The sequence below is a fragment of the Bufo gargarizans genome, chromosome 4, assembly GCF_014858855.1.
Source record: "Bufo gargarizans isolate SCDJY-AF-19 chromosome 4, ASM1485885v1, whole genome shotgun sequence".
Classification (NCBI taxonomy): Eukaryota; Metazoa; Chordata; class Amphibia; order Anura; family Bufonidae; genus Bufo; species Bufo gargarizans.
This window is the reverse complement of record NC_058083.1, coordinates 241,163,302-241,188,328: the sequence shown is the minus strand read 5'-3', so window position 1 is coordinate 241,188,328 and position 25,027 is coordinate 241,163,302. Positions and strand designations below refer to the sequence as shown.

Below are 25,027 nucleotides of genomic sequence, written 5' to 3'. Positions count from 1 at the left end.
AATGGACAACCGATTTTCAGCTAGTCCCTGCATAACCCTACACTATTCTTTCAAATTTATAAAGCTGAACACTGGAATATCCCTTTAATTGTTTAGGAATGAAAGACATCTCCTTAAAGTTCTTCCATTTTCACATGCTCATAGGCTAACATAATCATAAATATTAGGAACATTATAATATCTGAACACAAATTCCTTTAGTCAATGACTGCTTGAAGTCTGGAACCAATGAACATCACTAAATGCTGACTTTCCTGGTTTGCAAATCCTTCAGTTGCTTCTTGTTTGTGAGTCCTTCTGCCTTTACTTCAGGCTTCCGTAACTGAAAGCATGCTCAATCAGATTGAGGTCAAGTGATTGAACTGGCCTTTAAAGAATATTACCTTTCTTAACTTAAAGGGGTTATCCCATGATTGATGTAAAAAAAAACTAAAATCATACATCGTCTAGTACATGATAACCTCTTTCTAACAATGCTAGAACCAGCCCAGTACCTCGCATGAATCCAGATATTTTAAGCTAGCAGCTCAGGGAGCATGTCATTTATCCCTGAGCTGCTAGCTTGATGCCACAAGTGGCAGTTAAAAGACAGACCAGAGCATGTGCTTCCATCTTAGTGAGCAGAACAAAGAAATTTGAAAAAGAGCAAATAGCAGGAGGTGCTATACAGATATATTAAATAGAAATTACAAAAGTATTTAGATCCAGGTGCTAGTTTGAAAACTGTGGAATGTTATTTGTGGGACAACCCCCTTAAGGATCTCTTGGATTGCCTTTGCAGTATGTTTTGGTCATTATCTTTGTTCTCGACTTGACTAGATATTGTGAAGGAATTATTCTTTACCAAGTAAATCATTCTGCAGTCATTTATTAGGACTGTTGGTGTTGTTGGGTTCACATTGACAGTTTATTGGACTACATATTTAAGAGTACCTATGACCAGCTACAAGGGTTTCAACATGTGCTACTCTTCCTGCTGACAAGTCAATAGAAGGATTCTGAAACATCGCTGCTGAAAGAAGAAAGAAAAACCTTGGACTACTTCCTTCTCTCTAGATACTGTAACAGCTACCAAAATTCAAAATTGATCTTTTACTTCCTTAATTCGCCATGAAATAATAAGGTAACAAGCTACCATGTAACTTCTTATCAGTCAAGAGTGAAATTACTTTTGTATAGAGGGACCATGCCAAAATGGCTGAAATACCATTGTCCAAATTCTTCTGGTTTCAAATTTATGTCTGCCATTTTAATTATATATAGTCATACTGAAAAGCATGATCAACTATACTCCACAATACAGCAGCTGCAATTTTAACCTGATCTATATTGCCGAAATGTATGCTAAAGGACACAAATATATGCAGAATATAACTACAGGCTTGTTGAAGAATTAGCTTGACCTGTCATGTTTGATGATCATTTATTGAATTCCTTTGTATGCCATAAGCTAATTTCTCAATGTCTTTTTCCTTTTTTAATAAACAAATAAAAAATCTACATTTAACAGTATTCCATTTAATAATGAAAAGCACACACAGGTATATTCTAAATCTCATCCTATGGCCTCATGCACACGACCATATGTTATCCGATGATGACATGCGTGTGCATTCCGTATTTTGTGGAACGGAACAGATGGCCCCTAATAGAACAGTACTATCCTTGTCAGTAATAAGGACAATAATAGGAGATGTTCTATTTTTTTCCGGAACGGAAATACAGACATATGGAAGCGGAATGCACACGGAAGAGTAGCTTCCGTTTTTTTGTTGCAGACCCATTGAAATGAATGGTTCCTTATACGGACACGGAAATAAAATACGTTTGTGTGCATAAGCCCTAAGTGTTTTGAAAGGATTAAGCTACATGAATATTACCTGTGGTTACTGCATCTCATTCCCTGGCAAATATATGCAAGTTTGATTCCTATGATGAGGCAAAGAGTATTTATTGAGGAGAGCACTGTGTACAAAGGCTAGCAGAACCGCAGCCACCAGGGATACACAAACACTGCTAATTACACATGCATCAGCGTGCTCAATGTCATGAATTAATGAGTCATGAATTGGAGCCCAGGGAGTCACTAAGCTTTCTAATTTGGAGCATCCATCTCTACCAGCTTCATTGTCAATAATGAGAGAAATCAGACAACTCAAACAACACTTCTACAGAAAATAGAGCACAACAGAAATAAAACTTGAAAAGCCCCTTTAAAATGACACTAATTAAATAAAACAGTTTTTATATTCATTTCCATTTATAGTTACAGATAAATGGTCATCTAATGAGACTACTTCTCCTGGAACTGAACATACAAATTATTCACAGCAGGCCTACACCTTGGCCTCATGATGCTGGCCTATTTGCTAAAATCTACCGTGCTATTAATTGCACATGAATTATCAGTAATCATCAGTCAAATAAACATTTCTTTTGAAATCATATGACATGGGAAAAATGGAGTACAGCACATTGCAAGAGGATGAAGGCCATCAGAAGTCTGTACTACTGCCATTTCAAATTACTACTGGATATTACTAGATTCTACTACTACATATGCTTTTTTTTGTATCCAAATCAATAAAATCCATATGTATATTAGCTGGGATTTTCAAAACCATATGAACTGCTCATGAATTCACTACACACAGGCCAATGATCAGCTGACAAATGGTTTGTCTTTTATGTGGGTATTAAAATAATTTGTAGGCAGCAAATCTCCTCTTGTAAACAAAGGATCTGCTTCTGACAATATGCAAATTGGGGACTAATGATCGTACTAGCGATCATTCTTCATCATTGCTCCATTTACTTGTACTGAACTAGTGCCGATCATTATGCTATATGGCCGCTGGTTTATGGGCAGATTGACCAAATCCTCTCCTTCTGTTCCAAGAATTCTAGACATCTTTGAGGAAATCCCTAAACTCCCCAAAGTGGTGACTGCAGTATCACAGCATTTTTAGGTAAAAAAAAATTGTGCTGGTGAATTTCATGAGTTTTATAAAGGTTAATACCATGATTCTAATATACATCTTTAAACCTGCTTCTTTCTTTTACACATCCATAAAGGTACGGTACCTATAAAATGTTTGCTACATGCAGACACCACCAGGTTGGCCTCAAAGATGCACTTTGGATTACTTTTTATTAGGGCAAACATTTGTGACTTTGAAAAGAGTTAGGGTAGTACAATGAAAGAGCTTACCTCTGTATATGTTCCCAGTGTTTAAGGATCATTTGGTCTACAATCTGACCACCGTACTACATTAAAATAAGCCTATCTACGCAAATCTATGAGATTCTCATAGACTTACATAGAGACTTACAGCTGGCACAGCAGATGTTGTATCAGTCCGATGGTCAGACTGTAGGTCACATTATCTCCAGAATGGATTCAGAAGTGAGGGCTTTTAATGTATTAATCTAACCCTTATCACATCCAGCACATTTAGCATTGAGTTCAATGGGAGCTGTATAAACTTGTATGTAGAAAGCTCCTCCTAGTGTTGGCTGTTGGGAGCCAGAATTGTATCATCTAACGTTACAGCAAGGAAAGCAAAGGATTAAGTATGAGAAAGCGGAAGCTCTAATCTTTCTTCAAAAACCTCATTATGGAATATATAAGCACATAAATGAATAAATTATGATGGATGCAGAGTGTAACTCTATATCTGTGGGCAAGGAAACAGGGAATTTGAATAGCTGTAACGCAAAAACAACCCCTAAACTTATTGCCCTCCTTGGCGTATGCAATTAGTATTTTAGCCACATGCTTTACATTTTCTAAAGTAACATTTTCCCCATGTGAAAAATAAGTAATATGTACGACCACTACTATGTCAAATGTGTGGGCAATTTCAACTGATAGCTGTTGGCTATAGCTGTTCATGCAGATGTTAGTAAAACAAGAAAATACTCTTAAACACCTACACGTTCTCCTTTTGGACCTCTGTCACCTGGTCGTCCAGGGGCTCCCTGAAAAGTAGAAAGAGTCATTTATTTAAAAGATTTTGTAAAAAAAAACTTGAAAATTGCAACAGAAATGTTATTGTTTGTTCACTGAAGTTATTACAAGCAATGAAATTAAACATGACTCACCGGTGAACCTGGTAATCCATCATTTCCGTTTCTTCCCTAGAAATGATATATGGAATTTTAGTAGTTGAATTGCATTGCATAGCCGCACTTGAGTTTTAGATCATCAGTTCTCCTTCCTCATCAAGCTATGAAATAGCGCACACTGTGTACCCAGTAAGGGTGATTATAGGGACTATTTATCAAAGTCTGCAAGTTGCAAAACTGATAGAAATCTCGTTCAACAAACAAAATAAAATGTATCAAAAATTGTATTTTATTTCCATGAAAATAGTTTAACAAATGTTACTTTATTGAGTAAATACAGAAAAGGATTACAGTTGGGAATAATAGAAAATGGATTAGATGTAATATTGTGCATTTTGACTTTGGAAAACTCCACAGCACTAAATTATACTAGAACCAGTAAATATTCCTATAACTGCAACATGCTTTAATTTAATACTTACTAATATTTATTGATATTACATTACTAGTATATTACACACTTATATAGCTATTAACTAATGAGGGGAAATGTAGTCACATTAAATGTTGGATGATACTGATGTGGCTGAAAACCCAACAAAACCCCCCGCTGAAGTTGACAGCAAGGTGAGAGGGGCTTAAAAACGTAAAAAAAAAGAAATAGTCAACTCCACTGCCTGATGTTGCCTGACTAGCTGAGTGGAGATTTTGAGACATTTACTGCATGTAAAGTAGTTAGCTGGAGGTAGAGTGGAGGGGAGACCAAGGCAATGTGGGAATGGCAGCAGTGGGGATCAGTGAAGGTGACTATATGTTTTTCTATCTATTTGAACTATTAATGCATAATCACATACATGTATATAATTATGGTTAAGGGAATGCATGAAGTGGCTACTATACTTAGCCTGCTCCATAAATGCTGGGTGCTGGATGTATAATGCAGCCAGCACCTGGCTACAATGACCAGGATAGGTGATGACGCCTAACCCAGTCACATAGCTACTCACATACCATAGGAACCCTCCCCCTCTGCCTTTTGATCGGAGTCCCGGCAAGCTTCTGATGAGTTAATATGACAACAATAGGCCTTCTAAATATTCCTCGGCCTGTCATGGTTAACTGTCTCTAAAGTTGTGTGCAAAACATGGCTCAATAGTATTCTACAATAGTAGAATAGTATTTTATTGTGGTATATGGGGCAAGCAATCAGAAGATCACATTATCTAGCCCCCGAAGGGGGACTAAAAGTTGCAGTGTAAAAAAAAAAAAAAAAATTTAAATCATCCCTTTCCCAGTTTTGCATCCAAATATAAACATAATAGGTATTGCTCCTTTATAACCAAAACCAGGTGTGACATCTTTTGGTACAGTTTTATAAGCATTTTCTATGAACATTTCCTTTATGATTTTTGCTGAACTTTTATGTATTTACATCAGGAATACTGTCTGTAAAAAGTTTAAGTAAACTGCTTTTTTACTATTTAGTAGGGATGATGAGTGGACCTGTGGATGTTCGGGTTCGCCGGGTTCAGTCGAACGTTGGGTCAAAGTTTGGGTTCGGCAACCCAAATCCCATTGAAGTCAATGGGGACCTGAACTTTTGTGCACTAACATGGCTGTAAAATAGTCATAGTAAGGGCTAGAGGGCTTCAAAAGGAAGCAAAATGAGGGTTAGAGCAGGACAGTTGCCCTTCAAACAAATGTGGATAGGAAAATGACTTAAAATGACATAGAATAGAAAAATAATAATAATCTTGAACTAGGAGGCTGAAGTCAAACTGGAATAGGAGGTTGAGAAGGCGGAGGACGTGGCTGTGTAGGTGGAAGCAGCAGTGGAGGAGGTAGCAAACACCGTTTTAACTTTATTTGTATTTTTTAATTTTTTATATATTTGGGAAGACCCCAAAACATTGGGGAATAGAAAAGAGAATGCAAAGATAAAGTGCGCTGGAGTATAGCAATGGCTGGGTACAGCCAGTAAACTTGTCTACACAGCACAAGGTCACAGCACAAGGTACGGACAAGTCCTGTGGGATCCATGCCTGGTTCATTTTAATGAACGTGAGCGTGTCCATGTCGGCTGTGGACAGGTGGCTGCTCTTGTCTATGATTTTCCCCCCAGCCATGCTAAACACATGTTCAAACAATACACTTGCTGCAGGGCAGGCCAGCACCTCCAAGGCATAAAGGGCAAGCTTAGGCTATGTGCCCAATTTGGAGACCCAGAAGTTGAATGGGGCATACCCATCAGTCAGTACATGTAGGCATGTGCACACGTACTGTTCCACCATGTTGCTGAAATGCTGCCTCTTGCTAAAACATTCTGTATCAGCTGGTGGTGCTGGTTATTGTGGCGTGCTGACAAAGCTTTTCCACATTTCAGCCATACTAACCCTCCCTTCTGAGGTTCTGGCGGTGCCCCAGCGATGTTGGCGGATTCTTCCTCCACCTCTGCCTTCGCCATGTGCTTCCATTGATCCGCCGCTGTCAGGTGTGAATGCCATTAGCAGCATGTCTACCAGCATGCGCTTGTACTCGCGCATCTCCCGATCATGCTCCAGTGACAGAATTAAGGACAGCACATTGTCCTTGAACCAGGGATCCAGCAGGGTGGCCACCCAGTAATCAGCACTGGTTAGAATGTGGGCAACTCAGTGGTCTTTGTGCAGGCACTGCAGCATGTAGTTGCTCATGTGTGCCAGGCTGCCCAGAGGCAATGACAAGCTGTCCTCTGTGGGAGGTGTATCGTCTGTGTCCTCTGTATCCCCCAGCCATGCTCCATTAATGCCCATAAGCTGCTTTGGGTGCCACCCTGCTGTGAACACGGTTCCTTCTACTCCTCATCTTCCTCCTCCTCATCCTGCAGATCTGTGCCTTGGCTGGACAGTTGTGTACCTAGCCTCTGTTGGTGCAGGAACCCACCCTCCGAGCCACTTGTGAATGACTGGCCTGATAACCTTGGAAATGATCCCTCTTCCTCCTTCTCATCTTCCTGTGCCACATCCTCTTCCATCATCGTCCAAAGTGTTTTTTCGAGGAGACATAGAAGTGGGATAGTAACGCTGAGGACTGCATTATTGGCACTGGCCATGTTGGTGGAGTACTTGAAACAGCGCAACACGGCACACACGTCCTTCATGGAGGCCCACTCGTTGGTGGTGAAGTGGTTCTGTTCCGCAGAGCGACTCACCCATGCATGCTGCAGCGGAAACTCCACTATCGCCTGCTGCTCGCACAGTCTCTCCAGCATGTGCAAGGTGGAGTTCCACCTTGTCGGTACGTAGCATATGAGGCGGTGAGTGGGAAGGCTGAAGTTATGCTGCAGCACAGACTGGCGAGCAGCAGCAGGGTGAGAACGCCAAAAGCACGCACAGATGGCCCGCACTTTCTGCAGTAGCTCTGACATATCGGGGTAATTTTTCAGGAACCTCTGCACCACCAAACTCAGCACATGCGCCAGGAAAGTGATGTGCATCAAACTGGATAGCCCCAGAGCTGCCACAAGATTTTGCCCATTATCGCACACCACCAGGCCAGGCTTGAGGCTCAGCGGCACCAATCACTCATCAGTCAGTTGTTCAATTCCCCTTCCACAGCTCCAGCGCGGTTTGGGATTTTTCCCCCAAAAAGATGACTTTCAAAACAGCCTGCTATCATTTCCCCCTGGCTGTGCTGAAGTTGGTGGTGAAGGTGTTACGCTGAGTAGAAGAAGAAGGCAACAGGAGGCAAGAAGAAATGTTCTGCAATCCTTGGCGGCATTAGGACATGCGCCAAACCGCTATCTGCCTCAGGCCCAGCCACCACTTCATTTCCCCATTGTGCAGTTAGGGAGACATAACATCCCTGCCCGTGCTTAATGGTCCATATATCGGTAGTTATGTGGACCTTTCCATAGATGGCGTTGCGCAGTGCACACCTGATTTTGTCGACCACTTGGTTGTGCAGGGCAGGGATGGCTCGCCTGGAAAAGTAGTCGTGACTGGGAACCACGTACTGTGGGACAGCCACCGCCATAAGGTTTTTAAAAGTCTCTGCCTCCACCAGACGGAATGACAGCATTTCAAAGGCCAGGAATTTTGAAATGCTGGCATTCAGTGCCAGGGATCACAGGTGGGTAGGGGGTACTTCCTCTTTCTCTCCGGCCGATCTAATAGTCAGATTAATTTCCCTGTCACATATGCAGTGCACGTATATCTCACACCACTTCATGTTTGGATAGTTTTGTGAATGCCTTTTTTTTTGGGGGGGGGACGTTAAAAGACTTAGAAGTTTAGAAAGCAAATCTTGATATTTTTAAGAGAATTTCCAAGACCCACTTTTTAAGGACCCGATCAAGTCTGAAGTCACTTTGTGAGGCTTACATAATAGAAACAACCCAAAAATTACCCTATTTTAGAAACTACACGCCTCAAGGTATTCAAAACTGATATTACAAACTCTGTTAACCCTTTAGGTGTTCCACAACAATTAATGGAAAATGGAGATAAAATTTCAGAATTTCACTTTTTGGGCAGATTTTCCATTTTAATAAAAAAATATTCCACTAACAAAGCAAGGGTTAACTGCCAAACAAAAATCATTATTTATTGCACTGATTCTTTCGTTTACAGAAACACCCGATATGTGGTCGTAAACTGTTGTACATGCACATGGCATGGTGCAGAAGGAAAGGAATGCCATACGGTTTTTGGAAGGCAGATTTTTCTGGACTGTTTTTTTTTACACCATGTCCCATTTGAAGCCCCCTTGATGCACCCCTAGAGTAGAAACTCCCCCAAAAATTACCCCATTTTGGACACTACGCGATAAGGTGGCAGTTTTGTTGGTACTATTTTAGGGTTCATATGATTTTAGATTGCTCTATATTACAGTTTTTGTGAGGCAAGATAACAAAAAATACCTTTTTTGGCACAATTTTTTATTTTTGTTATTTACAATGTTCATCTGACAGGTTAGATCATCATCATAGAGCAGATTGTTACAGACACGACAATACCGAATATGACTACTAGGGATGAGCGAATCGACTTAGGATGAAACATCCAAAGTCAATTTGCATAAAACTTTGTTCTAATACTGTACGAAGCAGGATCTCTGTACTGTATTAGAATGTATTGGCTCCGATAAGCCAAAGTTATTGCTTTGCGAAGTGTAGCGTGACTTCGCGCAATAACTTCATAAATTATTTTACAGTTGCAAGAAAAAGTATGTGAACCCTTTGGAATGATATGTAGTTCTGCACAAATTGGTCATAAAATGTGATCTGATCTTCATCTAAGTCACAACAATAGACAATCACAGTGTGCTTTAACTAATAGCACACAAAGAATTAAATGTTACCATGGTTTTATTGAACACACCATGTAAACATTCACAGTGCAGGTGGAAAAAGTATGTGAACCCCTAGACTAATGACATCTCCAAGAGCTAATTGGAGTGAGGTGTCAGCAAACTGGAGTCCAATCAATGAGATGAGATTGGAGGTGTTGGTTGCAGCTGCCCTGCCCTATAAAAAACACACACCAGTTCTGGGTTTGCTTTTCACAAGAAGCATTGCCTGATGTGAATGATGCCTTGCACAAAAGAGCTCTCAGAAGACCTACGATTAAGAATTTTTAAATTGCATAAAGCTGGAAAGGGTTATAAAATTATCTCCAAAATCCTTGCTGTTCATCAGTCCGCGGTAAGACAAAGTATCTATAAATGGAGAAAGATCAGCACTGCTGCTACTCTCCCTAGGAGTGGCCGTCCTGTAAAGATGACTGCAAGAGCACAGCGCAGACTGCTCAATGAGGTGAAGAAGAATCCTAGAGTGTCAGCTAAAGACTTACAAAAGTCTCTGGCATATGCTACAATCCCTGTTAGCGAATCTACGATATGTAAAACGCTAAACAAGAATGGATTTCATGGGAGGATATTACAGAGGAAGCCACTGCTGTCCAAAAACAACATTGCTGCACATTTACAGTTTGCACAAGAGCGCCTGGATGTTCCACAGCAGTACTGGCAAAATATTCTGTGGACAGATGAAACCAAAGTTTAGTTGTTTGGAAGAAATGTGTGGAGAAAAAGAGCACACCAACATCAAAACCTCATTCCAACTAAGAATGGTGTATGGTGGTGGGGGCATCATGGTTTGGGGCTGCTTTGCTGCGTCAGGGCCTGGACGGATTGCCCTGAATTCCCAAGTTTATCAAGACATTTTGCAGGAGAACTTAAGGCCATCTGTCCACCAGCTAAAGCTCAACAGAAGATGGGTGTTGCAACAGGACAACGACCCACAGCATAGAAGTAAATCAATAACAGAATGGCTTAAACGGAAGAAAATACGCCTTCTGGAGTGGCCCAGTTAGAGTCCTGACCTCAACCCAATTGAGATGCTGTGGCATGACCTCAAGAAAGCGATTCATACCAGACATCCCAAGAATATTGATGAACTGAAACAGTTCTGTAAAGAGGAATGGTCAAGAATTACTCCTGACCGTTGTGCACGTCTGATCTGCAACTACAGGAAACGTTTGGTTGAAGTTATTGCTGCCAAAAGAGGTTCAACCAGTTTTTAAATCCAAGGGTTCACATACTTTTTTCATCTGCACTGTGAATGTTTGCATGGTGTGTTCAATAAAAACATGGTAACATTTAATTCTTTGTGTGTTATTAGTTTATGCAGACTGTGATTGTCTATTGTTGTGACTTAGATGAAGATCAGATCACATTTTATGACCAATTTGTGCAGAAATCCATATCATTCCAAAGGGTTCACATAGTTTTTCTTGCAACTGTATACTGTAAAAAAAGTTTCCCGAACTGAACCGAACCCGAGTTCTGGAAATGGTTTTTTACAGTACAAATTAAATTATAAAGTTATTGCGCGAAGTCTCGCGAGACTTCGTGAAGCAATAACTTTGGTTCATCGGAGCCAATACATTCTAATACTGTACGGAGATCCTGCTTCATACAGTATTAGAACAAAGTTTTATGCAAATCGACTTCAGATGTTTCATCTGAAGTCAATTTGCTGATCCCTAATGACTACTTGTTTGGTTGTTTGGTTCAGTTTTACATAATAAAGCATTTTTGAAAAAAAAATTTTTTTTAGTGTCTCTATATTCTGAAATACATATTTTTTTGGGGGTGACTGTCTTATGTAGGGGCTCATTTTTGCAGGATGAGATGATGGTTTGATTGGCACTATTTTGGGGTGCATATGACTTTTTGATATCTTGCTAATACACTTTTTGTGTTGTAAAAGAATGGCTTTTTTGACACTGTTTTTATTTTTATTTTTTTACGGTATTCATCCAAGGGGTTATGTGGTATTTTTATAGAGCAGGTTGTTATGAACGCGGAGATACCTAATATGTCTACTTTTTTATTTATTTTTACATTTAATGCAATAAAATCATTTTTGAAACAAAAAAAATCATGTTTTAGTGTCTCCATAGTCTGAGAGCCATAGTTTATTTTTATTTTTGGGGAACTGTATTAGGTAGGGGTTCATTTTTTGTGGGATGAGGTGACGGTTAGATTGGTACTATTTTGGGGGGCATACGCCTTTTTGATCGCTTGGTGTTGCACTTTTAGTGATGTAAGGTCACCCAAAAATGTTTTTAGCATAGTTTGATTTAAAAAAAATTCTGGTGTTCACCTGAGGGGTGAGGTCATGTGTTATTTTTATAGAGCCTGTCGATACAAATGCGAAGATACTTAATATGTATACTTTTCTTTTTTTCCCAATTTTTTACAATTTCTTTTTACTTTAATTTGGAAAAGGATGCTTTTTTTTACTTTAAAAACTTTTTTAGCTTATTTTTCACTTTATCTTTTGTCCCACTGTTGGACTTCAACTTTTGGGCGTCTGATCCCCTTTACAATGCATTACTAGTGATGAGCGGCAGGGGCCATATTCGAGTTCGTGATATTTTGAAAATATTTTGTGGAATATTCGTCATATATTCACAAATTCGTATATTCGTTATATTCAACTTTTTTTTTTAAGCGAAAATCGGCAAGGTAATAATCGCGTAATATGCGAATATTGAGCGCTCAATACAAGCGTGGGTCAAAAACAAATATATTACACTATAGAATATAGGGGGCTGGATCTCACAGGCTCTCCTGGAAGGCAGCCACAATGCCTAAGGAAGGCATCGGGCTGTCTTCTCTGCTATCCTGTCCCAGTCACAGCAGCGCGGGGACCCGATGGACACCCTGCACATGTCTAAAGTCCACATGTGCTGTGCAGGGGTTAATGTGCCGGCATTGGTGATTTCACCAAGTCCTGCGCATATAGCAGGGGTCCGGATATCAGTGATTGCTGGACCCCTGCCGCCGATCGGGTGGGCGCAGCTCCTGCACCCGCCCGATCAGCACGCCGTACATGTACGATGCCGGGTGTTAAGTCACAATCAGTTGTGCCGTACATGTACGGCGCTGGGAGTTAAGGGATTAATTTCCCTGTCACATATGCAGTGCAGGTGCACCTTACACCAAAAATGGGAATATGTCACCCACTGAACTAACAGTCAGATTAACTATATTAATTTCCCTGTCACGTATAAAGTGCACGTGTATCTCACACCAAAAATGGGAATATGTCACCCACTGAACTAACAGTCAGATTAACTATATTAATTTCCCTGTCACGTATAAAGTGCACGTGTATCTCACACCAAAAATGGGTATATGTTACCCACCGAACTAACAGACGGATTAACTATATTAATTTTCCTGTCACCTATGCAGTGCAGGTGTACCTCACACCAAAAATGGGAATATTTCACCCACCAAACTAACAGACTGCTCAACTATCATACTTTTGTGTCAGGGGTACAAAAACGGTGCATTGCACCCACAAAAAAAATCACTATAGGTCACCCACAGAATTAACAGCCAGATTTATTATTATATTTTCTGTGTAAGGGGTGCAAAGCACCCACAAAACAAATGGCCAGATTCCTAACACTCTCTCTTGCTTAAGCTGCCTGCTTTCTCTCCCTGCACTACTCAGAGCTAATGGGCGATGCTACACATGATCCAGCTTGTGTAGATGCTGGTTCACATGATGCACCGACCAATCACAGCCATGCCATTAATAGGCATGGCTGTGATGGCTTTTAAGAGCCCACAGCTTAAAAGCTTGTTGATTGGCTGCCTGCAGCCTTTCAAAAGCTTTATTAAAAGCCCAAACACTGAACACTTTACAGTTTGGGTTTGCTCAACACTACTATTTAGTAAATGGAAGTGCAACACCTATACTATGGAGTGTTAGACAAAAGAGCATTATTTTTAAAATTGCTATCAAATGCATTTTTTGAACTATAAAGTAAACACAGTTTGACAACCTGACCTAAGCTAGTAGGAGAGGATCAGATTAGAAGTGAGAAATAATATTGATTTTAGCATTAAAAGAGCCATATCTCTGTGTGAGTATTAGGTAGTGGCTAAATTGGGGCTTTCTGGTATGGTCTACGTGGTTCTGCAAGTATATGTGAGTGATTTGCTTTGAAGATCAATTTGTTTTAAATATCTAAAATATCTGAAGTCAACACATAGGTTCTTTAACATATAAATCGTATTTTAGCTACCATGTATCTTTCTTTCTTTCCTTGCTGTGGGTGGTCGGGAGCTCACATCAGGCAATCAAGCACCTAAATTTACCATGATGCATTGCAATTATAAGTTGTAAACCCCTTCCTCCCCTGCATAGTCCCTATAGTCTGTACAGTCCCCGAGATATGTATTGAATGTAATGCCCCCACAATTTCACAATTTCCTTCTCTGCTGTATATATATATATATATATATATATATATATACACATGAGTAGTGCCCGGACAATTTTTTTTATTGTGGAGTCATTCAAAACTGATATATGTATTTGTTCACTTATTGCACAGGTATGGCATCTATAGACTGATAGTGCCAGTGTCACATTGGGGAGTGGGGAAACCCCCCACCATATAATGAAGGGAGTAAAGGAAGTAACCAGGCCAGCAAGCAAGGATAGGGAAGATGAAAATCTCCAATACAACCTCATCCTAGCCCTGATCTCCTGACCGTATAAGCACTCCCTAATGGTGGGAGGACTCATACACTGGAACCTGGGCCCTACTGGCCTTAACAATTAATAGCATAGGGGTCAGGAATAAGGGACAACCAGGTTCATCCACGAAACAGATGAACCGGAGTCTCCCACAGGCATAGCAACAAAGGAAAAGGACAGCAAGTAGAATGACAGGTAAGTAACCAGTGGCCAGAAGCAACTGAACCAAGAACAACAGTAAACCTGATTACTTACCTGCAGCTGCTGGAAGGCACCAAAGAAGAACCCACTGTAGAAAACTGGAACCCATACAAACACACTCCAATCCAACACTATAAGGATGCAGTACGTACAGACACACAGGAACCAGCACTCCAGCAACTGCACATCCTGGACTTCTGGTTCACCCCTCCGGGAAACCAATGGGGACCCCTTTCGGAGGAAACTACAGACAGGGGAAATGTCAAGCAGACATGCTGGACACAACATCAACAAGCAGACATACACCACACCCAGAACATAAACCCACACCAGACATACAACAAGAAAGGTGAGGGTACATGGAGGATACATGGGGAGAAATTTTATGTCCAGCAAGGTGGCCCTCAAAGACAGGGCAGATTCTCCCAGGAGAGGAGCAGAGCTCCAACACCAAACAAGGCTGGAGTACCAGTGACTCCAGCCAGGAAGCCACAGGTAATATCCACAAAGTGGCCACAACCAGGACACAACTAAATGCCCACTAGCTAGAAGATAAACCCCTCGCTCACCAAACAGCAGGGAGACACACCTTAAAGGGGAAGTGCGCGTGCAAACCAAAAACTACACGTTGCCCCGGGAGCCAGTCTGCACAGCAACCGCGTCACGATCAAACAACAATACGACTGTGACAGACAGATAGAAAAATGTATAGTGCAGCAGCATTTTTGCGTCTGGTGCCATTTGACATCCAAGATCCGAAGATGATGAAATGTATGGTATGCGGAGAGAGAAATTCATGGTCATTGAAGTCTTGTGAGACTTTGATGAATAATTTCAGACTTCGATTTTAGAACTTGAAAGACATTTTTAAAAAAAGTCTGCTTTGGTACCGAGGTACCAGCTGGTACCAAAGCTGATTTCAGATTCCTGTTTTAAAATGGTTTTCAAGTTTAAAAATCGAATGCCGAAGTTATTCACCATAGTCTCGATGATAACGAAATGGGTCTCCGTACACCAATAAAACAAAGTTTTGAGCAAATCGACTTCGGATCTTGGATCCAAAGATCGATTCGCTCAACAATTTTCAGCATCATAAGTAACAGATGTATATGAATGGTGCCACAGAAAACTATGGGACCAGTTCTGGCTTCAGCTTTCCTGTGCCATGCTGGAGGGAAAATGAGTCTGATCACCAGAAACATGTGAAAGGAGAAGCAAGGAAGCTACTGAGCATTTTAATCCACCTCTGAATGCAGGAGAAGGTGGACCAGAAGAAAAAACAGCAGGGGGTGTTGCCAGAGAGGAAATTGTAATGTCCATAAAAAACCTAAATACTTTTATTGCATATACTGTATATTGAAATAATGCTTCATTTCAAATGCCGCCCTGTTCACATAGTAACCCATTTAAAATGCATGTGCAGATCCTCTGCCTATTGCCTGGCAGATGAAGTGTCAGTCGGGGAATTTCAGGCATGTTTTAAATAATTTCTGCTCCTTTGATACTTGTATATGTTATTTCTTTGCTCCGGCACAGCTGTCCTTTATTTGTAAAGCTCCGATTAACATATAGAAAAAAAGCTGCTTTCTAATCCTTTTTGTTTTAATGCTTTTGACAGTTTTTTTCTCACTGAAACAGTGCACTCCCTCGATACTGCTGCAAAGACTTCTTGGATCTTTTACAGTTTTGTTCAGTGTTCTCTTTTGTTGGCCTCAACACTTGCTGCCATGTCCATGGAGATAATCTGAGGTTCCATATTATCTTCCTCGCTTGCTTTGTACACTGTCCCTAGGAGACTCCATGTGCTCATTTAGATGATTTGTATAGACACCAGAAGAGACCTTTAATTGCTTTTGCTATATGAAGCATCACGCCAAAAGATCAGTAACACAGGTTATGTGTTCTTCTGGCAAGGATGAGACATCACTGTTAGATTTAAACTGAAGGATTGAAAGTTCACTTTGATATCAAACACAGTGCCTGACTTTATGATCTCTGTCAGTGAATCAGGTAATGGCAGTGGGCTCCAGTAGCACTTTGATACCATACATATGAATTCGTCTTGACTCTCTTTTTATACATTCACTTCATCTGCCACACTGTGCCCAGAAGTGTTACTTTCTCCTGATGACATTTCTTGCATAGCTAATCCTTTCAAGCATGCTATATCTACTTCAGTCTTCTCTGCCTGGATTCATATTACTCTTTATTATTTCTACAGTCCTACAGCTCAGATCGAAACATTTTCTATATTTTTAATGTGTGATGTATGATACCTTGCATTACACTTTCTTTGAAATTCCCTGTCACCATTATAAATAGCTCAAGTTGCCCGGTGAAGAAAGGAAACTATGGGAGGATTTTGCAATAATACTGCCTGTTGTGCTTTTTTTTTTTATAAGCGTATAAAACATTTATCTAAATATCATAATTATAGTGGATTTGATTATGCCTATAAGAGGCCATATTGCTATATGTATGTATTTTAAAGATGGCCAAGATAGGACCATGGGAAGGTTGCTGTTAATAAGATTTCTTCTTATGGATGTACCAGTCTGAACCGGCTTTACTGTCTCCTTATGGATTTATGACAGGAGATAAGGATGTTCTCTAGAAGCAGATGGTGCTAATTACCTCTATAGTTTGGTATTTATTAATGAAGCAGAAAATCTGTGATATCTATACACGCTTGTAAATCAACCTTTTGTATAAGAAAATCAATAAGACATATGTATTATTTTATATTGTTATGTATTCTTAAGGACGTTTATGTATTTGTTATCATATATATTTCTCAGTAGGAACACATACAGTATATTCCTGTTATATGATGAAAACAGTTTAAGTATGGACTTTGTTAATGATTATCTGTAAAGATGTGTTATTTTAACTAACCATCAATCACCCGTTGGTGTAGCAGAGGAGGCACAGATATCTCTGTGAGAAAACAAGGTTCATCATATTGTTATTGGTCCCATAAATTAATAATGTGGGAAAAATTCAAAGGGTGCCTAAAAGTCTGTGCTTAATTGGTAGAAGTGTCAGAATTAATCCCTATAGCTTTGATTTAGGTGCCAGAGGTCATGTGTACAGAATGTGAGATAAAGTCATACTTGGATATTTAACCCTTAATAGAATGATACTAATAGCTTAGGTAATAGTGTCATCTAGGGTTAAATGAGTAACATTACAGCAGAAGTGCATTTTGTGCAATACAATGACATCACAGTCCTTATCATATGTACATGCCTAGCCGACAATGATTGGAAAACTCCAAGCTAGGAAGGTGTGTCTAACTGATAAGTTTGTTATCATAAACCACACACACACGAGGGAGAAGAACGGAAATAAAAAGAGCAACAGGAAAAAGACAAGGGGGAACCAGGAATACACAGAGGAACAAAGAAAACCCAGGAAAAAGATCCTAATGATCAGATTGTACCTTAGAGCTGACTTCCCTTAGTTTCTGCACATCATCTGCATTCTCAGTAATGTATAACTTTATTTTGTGTACTATTGATATAAATTAATCTACCTGATATTTAGCAAACTCCCCGCTGTTGGTGGATGTATAGTTGTTAAAACTACTACATCAATATTGTCACTATTCAGTAAAGATGCATATTACTGAATAAAAGACCTAAATATTGATTTCAGAGGTAACTCTCTGATTGGAATAATTTTATTACATAGTCAATACCAGGATTAATAATTTATAAGTTGTGTGACCATCCTACCCAATTATCCGAGATTTTTCATGGTTTGTGCAGAGCAAGGGTTCGTATCCAGCCTTTAACATTATTACGTTTTTATATCTAAAAATTGTGGTTGAGACGGATTGTATTATTTTCTTCTGTCTGAGAGGCACTGTGTATACACTGGTATTTGTGTTGGTGCCATCTAGTGGTGATTTTTTTGGCACTGCATATCACTGTGTACCATTGCAGATTATTGAGTTTCACATTGATTCATCTTTGATTGTATTTAAAATTATTGTATAATAAATTATTTATATTTTTGCATAGACACTTGTACCTTGTTTTACTGATTACACAATATAATTAAATAACCAATCAAACTCTTTTTGATGTGTTATATATGTCCACCTCAAGGATCAATAATCTTTTGAAATCTTTTCTTTGATCCTTTTTTTTAATATAAAGCCTTTTTTCTTTATATCCCCGACATAAAAATGGAGGTCCCACCGAGATTGTGCTAATGTATAAATTATTTGTGCAAATAGTAAAATGTTCCATAATTTTCTTAGCTATCCAGATTGTTCTTCTATATGTGTACTAATTATTGTTAAGGAAAATGAGCGCAGACAGTAGTGAAGTGGGTTCTGGTGAAGCTACAGGAGATAGTCCATCTAGCCCGGAAAAGTTAATCCATAACATTGTTGAATATGTAAATTCATGGTTGAGTTTGGATCAGGATGGAACTGCATGGTTAAGTGAGCTGCAGGCAGAAGCCAAGAGAGAATGTGCGGATGTATGGTCATCACTTGGTACAGTCAGGAGACATCTAACCTATTTTGATGTGCTTAAAAAGTGCTGCCAGTAAATACCAACACCTCTTAAAGATGTTGCCACCAGTTCTTTGTGCAAGTCAGTACACTCTTAAAGAGTAGAATTGTGCACATAGCAGATATATAGGCCTATATACCCTGTATAGAAACAGAGTTAGAATCTGCAAAATAATTGATTGAGGACTTAAAATGTGAGCTCGATCTCAGCCATGATGCCTATCATCGACTAAAAAGGGAGGCAGATGAGCTGAACCTCCGTATTTGCAGACTGCAGCAAACAGTATCTATCCTTTAACATTATTACGTTTTTATATAAAAAAGATTGTGGTCGAGACGGATTGTATTATTTTCTTGTGTCTGAGAGGTACTGTGTATACGCTGGTATTTGTGTTGGAATTTTGGGTACTGCATATCACTGTGTATCATTGCAAATTATAGAGATTCACATTGATTAATCTTTGATTGTATTTTAAATTATTGTATAATAAATCATTTATATTTTTGCATAGACGCTTGTACCTTGTTTTACTGATTGCACAATATAATTAAACAACCGATCAAACTCGCTTTGAGGTGTTATATATGTCCACCTCAAGGATCAATAATCTTTTGAAATCTTTTCTTTGATCCTTTCTTTTATATAAAGCCTTTTGCTTTATATCCCCGACATACCTGTAGCCTGAATAATACAAACCGGATTCCCCAAAAAGTTGGGACACTATACAAATCGTGAATAAAAACTGAATGCAATGATGTGGAGGTGCCAAATTCTAATATTTTATTCAGAATAGAACATAAATCACGGAACAAACGTTTAAACTGAGAAAATGTACCATTTTAAGGGAAAAATATGTTGAATCAGAATTTCATGGTGTCAACAAATCCCACAAAAGGTGGGACAAGGCCATTTTCACCACTGTGTGGCATCTCCCCTTCTTCTTACAACACTCAACAGATGTCTGGGGACCGAGGAGACCAGTTTCTCAAGTTTAGAAATAGGAATGCTCTCCCATTCTTGTCTAATACAGGCCTCTAACTGTTCAATCGCCTTGGGCCTTCTTTGTTGCACCTTCCTCTTTATGATGCGCCAAATGTTCTCTATAGGTGAAAGATCTGGACTGCAGACTGGCCATTTCAGTACCCGGATCCTTCTCCTACGCAGCCATGATGTTGTGATTGATGCAGAATGTGGTCTGGCATTATCTTGTTGAAAAATGCAGGGTCTTCCATGAAAGAGATGACGTCTGGATGAGAGCATATGTTGTTCTAGAACCTGAATATATTTTTCTGCATTGATGGTGCCTTTCCAGAAATGCAAGCTGCCCATGCTACACACACTCATGCAACCCCATACCATCAGAGATGCAGGCTTCTGAACTGAGCGTTGATAACAACTTGGGTTGTCCTTGTCCTCTTTGGTCCGGATGACATGGCGTCCCAGATTTCCAAAAAGAACTTCGAATTGTGACTCGTCTGACCACAGAACAGTCTTCCATTTTGCCACACTCCATTTTAAATGATCCCTGGCCCAGTGAAAACGTCTGAGCTTGTGGATCTTGCTTAGAAATGGCTTCTTCTTTGCACTGTAGAGTTTCAGCTGGCAACGGCGGATGGCACGGTGGATTGTGTTCACTGACAGTGGTTTCTGGAAGTATTCCTGAGCCCATTCTGTGATTTCCTTTACAGTAGCATTCCTGTTTGTGGTGCAGTGTCCTTTAAGGGCATCCAGTATGGTTTTACGGCCTTGACCCTTACGCACAGAGATTGTTCCAGATTATCTGAATCTTCGGATGATGTTATGCACAGTTGATGATGATAGATGCAAAGTCTTTGCAATTTTTCGCTGGGTAACACTTTTCTGATATTGCTCCACTATCTTTCTGCGCAACATTGTGGGAATTGGTGATCCTCTACCCATCTTGGCCTATGAGAGACACTGCCACTCTGAGAAGCTCTTTTTATACCCAATCATGTTGCCAATTGACCTAATTAGTGTTAATTGGTCTTCCAGCTCTTCGTTATGCTCAAATTTACTTTTTCCAGCCTCTTATTGCTACTTGTCCCAACTTTTTGGGGATTTGTTGACACTGTGAAAATTTGAATCAACGTATTTTTCCTTTAAAATGATACATTTACTCGGATTAAACGTTTGATCTGTCATCTACGTTCTATTGCAAATAAAATATTGACATTTGCCATCTCCACATCATTGTAGTTTTTGAAAGTATATGCACCCAACCAAAATGGCAATTTCTTCAAGAACATGCCATTAGATGAGGGTAATCAATCTACCTCCAGAGTATAGTTATGAGAAATTGTGCTTTTTACTGACCAAGAAGAAATAGGTAATAAATTGAGGAAACCTTTGAAAATAGAGTACGTAATGCCCCGAAATGTATTAGTTAAAGGGTTTTTCCAGGATTAGTATGGTTTTTAACAGACCATGCTGTTGGATATTTTTTTTTTTCAATGTGGATTTTCCCCAGAAATCACAATGGAAAGAAAAAATCCCTTCTGCTTGTTTCCATTCTGTATGTAGCACTTCCTGCTGCTGTATCCAACCAAACCCATGATGCACTTCTCCTTTCTCTGCCACTGCTCTAGCAGCACCCCAAACAATGCCCATTTATGGACATAACATAATAGGAAATAAGAAAGAGCTACATGGACATAGTTATGTGACCACAGCCCATAATGGAAGTAAGGAGCAATAAAGGTAAAATAAATGCATTACAAAATTATAAGATAAGGCCAGGGGCTATTCATAGTATTCAGTATATTGGGCAGACAAGATTGGCCAAATGGTTCTTATCTGCTGACACATTCTATAGCTACCCTCATAAATGATTATTTTAAAGTATGCTCATGAAAACCGGAAACATTTTTAAAGCATACCTGGGTTGTCAAAAAAAGTTTGCATAATGGCTATGCTTCTTGTACAATTGTAACTGTAAAAGTCTTTTTCAGCCATATTATTCCCTTTTTCATCTGCACAGCTAGATGCGTTTCACTCAGAAGCAGTGTTGTCTCCCTTATGTGAAATCTGGTAACACTGTACTGCTGTGACCTCCTTTCCCTTACTTCTCACCATATTTACTTTCAGCACCGGAGCTCACAGAACAGATAAGGTTAGGGAAATCACATTTACAGAAAGGCAAGGGGCTTCTATAATCTTCAAAAGCTGTGTAGAAGCATTTTTTTTAAATCAAGCTCAGGATCTCAGCTAGCTCTGACACACCTCTGTTTTCTGTAAGCTGTCTTCTGCAACCCTGTTACTAGGGACAGACATGGACAACAGATTACCTGGCAGCAGGCAGTGGAGTGCAAATTAGGTGGAAGTGAGACCCCTAGTGGTCATGACTTTACAGCTTTTGTAGGTGGATGTAGGCACATGAAGTGATTTAGAAATGTGCTAGTTACACACACTATTCTCTATTGAAATGAAATTGTTAGACTGTATCATGAAGTTATTTGTTTTCTGTCCATCTTTTTTTCCCTAGAGAATAATGCTCTTAATACAATAGATCACCCCATTAAGATAGTATTAGTAATGTAAACATAATATACTATTCTTCAGAATAGCCTGACAACAGGACAACAGTGGACAGCAAATTAGGTGGCTGTGAGACCCCTAGTAGGCAGTATTTGTGGATTCAGTGCATCCTGGAAACCAGTGCTGTTAATCTCCTCGCTACCGTACTTCATTCAACCCTATTATGTCTTATTATGTCTCATTTTTTACATAGAGACATACAGATTAATGATTTATGATGATGTTCATAGAAAGTATGGGGGGGATTTATCAAAAGTGGTGTAAAGGAAAACTGGGTTAGTAACCCATAGCGACCAATCAGATTCTACTTTTGATTTTTCAAATGATCTCTGAAAAATGGAAGGTGGAATCTAGTTGGTTGCTATGGGCTACTAAGCCAGTTTTCTTTTACAGTAGTTTTTAAAAATCTCCACCCTTTGTGTTGAAATGTGCTGGTACTCTTGTGGCAGAGATTGAACAAGCTGCAAATGATGGCCAGGATATTGTACTCTGCTGTATTTTTTTTCTTGTTAAGAAGAGAAACCTGGCGGACACCTAATAGAGTTCATGAAGTCAATTTAGAAGTTAATATGGTCTGCAGAATTTTTTATGATCCATTACTCAAAGGATATGTCATAACTATCATGGTTCTGTTAATAATTCAAGCCATGCCAATAGTGTGAAGAGAGCTTAATGTCGTTACATCTGAGAAAGTTATTGTAAACAGTAGGACATACAGTAATCAGTGATCACATGCAGTGAAGAGCATCAGAATTCACCAGGTTTCTTCCATTCCATTCACTGCAGGCACATGGTGGTGCCTGTCGAAGGAAGGACAGAACTACTAAAGCCTTCATCTGTTTTCCTGTAGACCAGAAGAGTGCCTTTATCATATAAAGAGAGGGTTGTGTGTGCAGAAAGTCATCACTCTCTCCTACAAAGCATGTACAGTGAATCCTCTTTGATTCAAAAGTGGTCTCCTCCGGGAGTGTTGTTTAAGAATGTAGCCAGTATGCAGAGTATATAGTGGGACTGTATCTCTGTCACGGGAAATCTGGTCTATCCAACAACTGTCTCTCCAGACCCCTCCATGTGCATGCAGAACATGGAGAACATGCATGTGTATGAGAGAAGAAGCTGATGCCAGACAACTCTGGTAGCAACTTAGAGCATCTTCTGAAAAAATGAAATGGGCTGATCCCTATGTACTTTCACATCTGCTGTGGAACTAAAGTCTGGAGGGTCCCATATACATTACGTGGTCAGCCAGTTATGCCAGAATCATCAGGTTAAGCCACACTTATTTAATGTTTAGCTTTAGGCTTGTGAGCCAATAAATAGCCATCGAACACACCATAATAATTCCTGTATCACTGACCCCCTTCAAATAATAATCCATACACAATCCCACACACAAAGCCTATACTCTCATCCCCAAGAAACAAAGCACACTAAATAAACACTCTACCCTGTCAAAAATGCTATATCATTTTTACCCTTTAAGCCTTACATCACTCTACTGCTGCAGTGCACCCACTGAGCCGCCCTGGCTCTTAATTATTCTTATGCTCCTAGGATCTTATGCACAAAATGGGCAGTATTGTATTCACAGCATGTCATCCTATACCTTCAATGGTTTGCCCTATATGTTGGCAGGTCTTCATATACAGCTGTGCTGATATTTTTTTTGTAAATCTTTTTTTCTGTCCGTTAAGACAGACTTGTATTACCTTTTCTTTTTAGCAGCTAAACGCATACATTGGTAACCTGTAAATGTCTCAGCATTACTAGAGCACAGGTCCCATAGGGTAAAGCAAATACAAATTGCATATTGTGAGCAGTCTGGAATAAAGGAATAATGTTGAACAAGGAAAAGTGCTCAGTTCAGAATGAAATATGTAATAGGCTTGTGTGAAAACCTACAATATGGTACATTATATAACATCGTCCTCCCATGTACATGGAAAGCCACTAGATGGTAGTGTTGGATATATGAATACAATTATTTTCAGAATTGAAAGCAACGAATGTCTGCAATGGCTAGAATACCGTGGAATCAAAGTTCATTGCAACTTTCTCCTATTAAATCATCAATTGCCACGCTTGTAGGCTAAATAAGAAGTGTAAGGTCCCTTGACTTTTATAGCTACCAGTAGTTAAGTGGCAGAGACGCTGCTGCACCAGTAATGCTGCCTGCAATTTTGCAGCTGCAGAATCCAGTTTAGATAGAGCAGCCCTGGAAATGCTAATTATCCGCTCATATAGAAGAACCTTCTATGACCTTCTTATCTGATGATAACTATGATGCCAATAAAAAAACATCATTTGCAGAGCATTATAATGTATTACTAATGTTTACATCTTCCATAAAGTGCTCTAAATAAAAGTGTAATGTACTGTGTTTAATGCAAGGAAGCAGATGGTTGAATAGTTCATGACACTGGCTAGATTATACAATTACGCTCGAATATAGATCTTTCCCACCATACGTTATGTCAGTTGACAATTGTAACAGAGCTGTATGTGTCACTCTTTGAACCTGTGTTGCGTTCCTGCAGCTTATTGATGATACGGTGGGTTTACCTGCAGTCCTATGCAATGCTAGATCTAAAACACTGCAATATGATATTGTACTATGCCAAATAAAAAATGC

At 39.5% G+C, this 25,027-nt stretch overlaps 1 protein-coding gene across 1 annotated transcript in view; it reads right to left on the bottom strand.

The window, feature by feature from the left end:
* The window catches only part of COL19A1 (collagen type XIX alpha 1 chain), a 280,859-nt gene that overhangs the window by 8,331 nt on the left and 247,501 nt on the right, over nt 1–25,027 (bottom strand). Inside the window, exons 22-23 of the mRNA XM_044291116.1 lie at nt 4,105–4,140; nt 3,937–3,981 (exon numbers count right to left, since the gene is read on the bottom strand). Coding sequence (XP_044147051.1) covers nt 3,937–3,981; nt 4,105–4,140 — 81 coding nt within the window. The remainder of the gene's footprint in view (nt 1–3,936; nt 3,982–4,104; nt 4,141–25,027) is intronic.